Here is a 1,644-nt window from a genome sequence, read left to right on the forward strand (position 1 = left end):
TCTTTTTGGCTAGCTTGTTGCTTCAATCAAAAATAAAAGGTATTTATTGAGTGCTTTCTGTGTTACATACCAGTGCTAGGCACTTTTGGAGATGAGTGGCTTGTCAATCACGTGAAGAAGAATGAAATACCGGGAGACACGGCTCACAGGGGCAGGAAGGCACTTCAGGAACTTTAATGCGAAAAAGAAGTTAGGCTGGCTGCATTTTTTTCCTTCTCGTAATCTTTTAAAGTTTTTTTTATGTGTATATACCACATATCAAAAAATACATATAACATGTATGTATTCTTTAACATTTTAAAGAATTATAGTTTTGAAACAAATGCATATATTCATCACCCAGCTTAAGAAACGAATATGACTGATTATTCCCCTGAAGCCCCGCGATCGCCCCCACCCACACACATCCCGTTTCTTCTTTCTAGAAGGTAACTGCTGAGTTTTGGGTCTCTGAGAACGCGAGTCAGCTGGTCTCCTGCTCTGTGCGTCTCACCCTTCCCCAAACAGGGGGTCTCAGCTTTCGGTCATGGCCTCCGAGAATGTTCACACCAGAAAGCCAGCCCGGGACTTCCAGGCCACCGCTGTGGTGGACGGCGCCTTCAAGGAGGTGAAGCTTTCAGACTACAGAGGGAAATACGCAGTCTTCTTTGCCTATGCTTTGGACTTCACTTTCATGTGCCCCACGGAGATCAAGGCTTTCAGCGAGCATGCCAAGGACTTCCGCAAGCTGGGCTGCAAGGTGCTGGGGGTCTCCAAAGACTCACAGTTCACCCACCTGGCTTGGATTAACACCCCCCCAGAAGGAGGGAGGCTTGGGCCCTCTGAACATCGCCCTGCTGGCTGATGTAACCAGAAGCCTGTCCCATGATTTCGGCATGCTGAAAAAAGATAAGGGGATTGCCTACAGGGGCCTCTTTATCATGGATGGCAAGGGTGCCTTCACCCTATCACTATCAAAGATTTGTCTCTGTAGGGCTCCGTGGATGAGGCTCCAGCTGGTCCAGGCCTTTCAGTACATAGATGAGCAGGAGGAAGTCTGTCCCACTGGCTGGAAGCCAAGCAGTGACACGGTCAAGCCCAACGTGGATGACAGCAAAGAATACTTTTCCAAACACAACTATGCTGACAAACAGGTGCCGAGCTTGGGCCCTTTGCCCCTACCTGGGTGCCCCGGGCTGGCCCAGGAAAGGCCAGATCTGGCCCTTCATACTCCACAGTCTGTGGCCCTGAAGGCCTAGTCCCGGGCCTTTGCATATCCCAGCTGAGTGGTGAATGGTGACCCATCCCTGGAGCCACCCAACCAGGCACAGGCCTCGAGGTGATCAATAAAGTTAGGGACAGAGAAAAAATAGAATAAAACAAAAGGTAACTGCTGAGTTTTACATAAATCACTCAATTTTCATTATAAATTTTACCAGATGTGAAGGTATCCCTGAATAACATACTGTTGAGTTAGCCTGTTTGGAGTCGCATATAAGTTCTTCCACAATTTAGATTTGCTTTGTCCTATTTCAGTTTTGCAAACACTACATTTTTGACTTGACCTATGTTGAGTACAGGTTCTTTATTTCCACTAAGATATTCTTCCATTACTTAATACTCCCCAATATACTTACCCATCATGTTGTCAGTGGATGTTTATTT

At 46.7% G+C, this 1,644-nt stretch overlaps 1 protein-coding gene across 1 annotated transcript; it reads left to right on the forward strand.

Annotated features, from left to right (window-relative positions):
* The first annotated feature begins 526 nt into the window (after window positions 1–526).
* On the forward strand, window positions 527–1,238 carry LOC119063918 (peroxiredoxin-2-like). Its single transcript, XM_053654720.1, is given in 2 exon segments — window positions 527–793; window positions 795–1,238. Coding segments are annotated over 2 exon segments (711 nt in total).
* Window positions 1,239–1,644: the final 406 nt, after the last annotated feature.

The sequence above is a fragment of the Artibeus jamaicensis genome, unplaced genomic scaffold (genome assembly GCF_021234435.1).
Source record: "Artibeus jamaicensis isolate MK-2021 breed Jamaican fruit bat unplaced genomic scaffold, CSHL_Jam_final contig_867, whole genome shotgun sequence".
Lineage (NCBI taxonomy): Eukaryota > Metazoa > Chordata > Mammalia > Chiroptera > Phyllostomidae > Artibeus > Artibeus jamaicensis.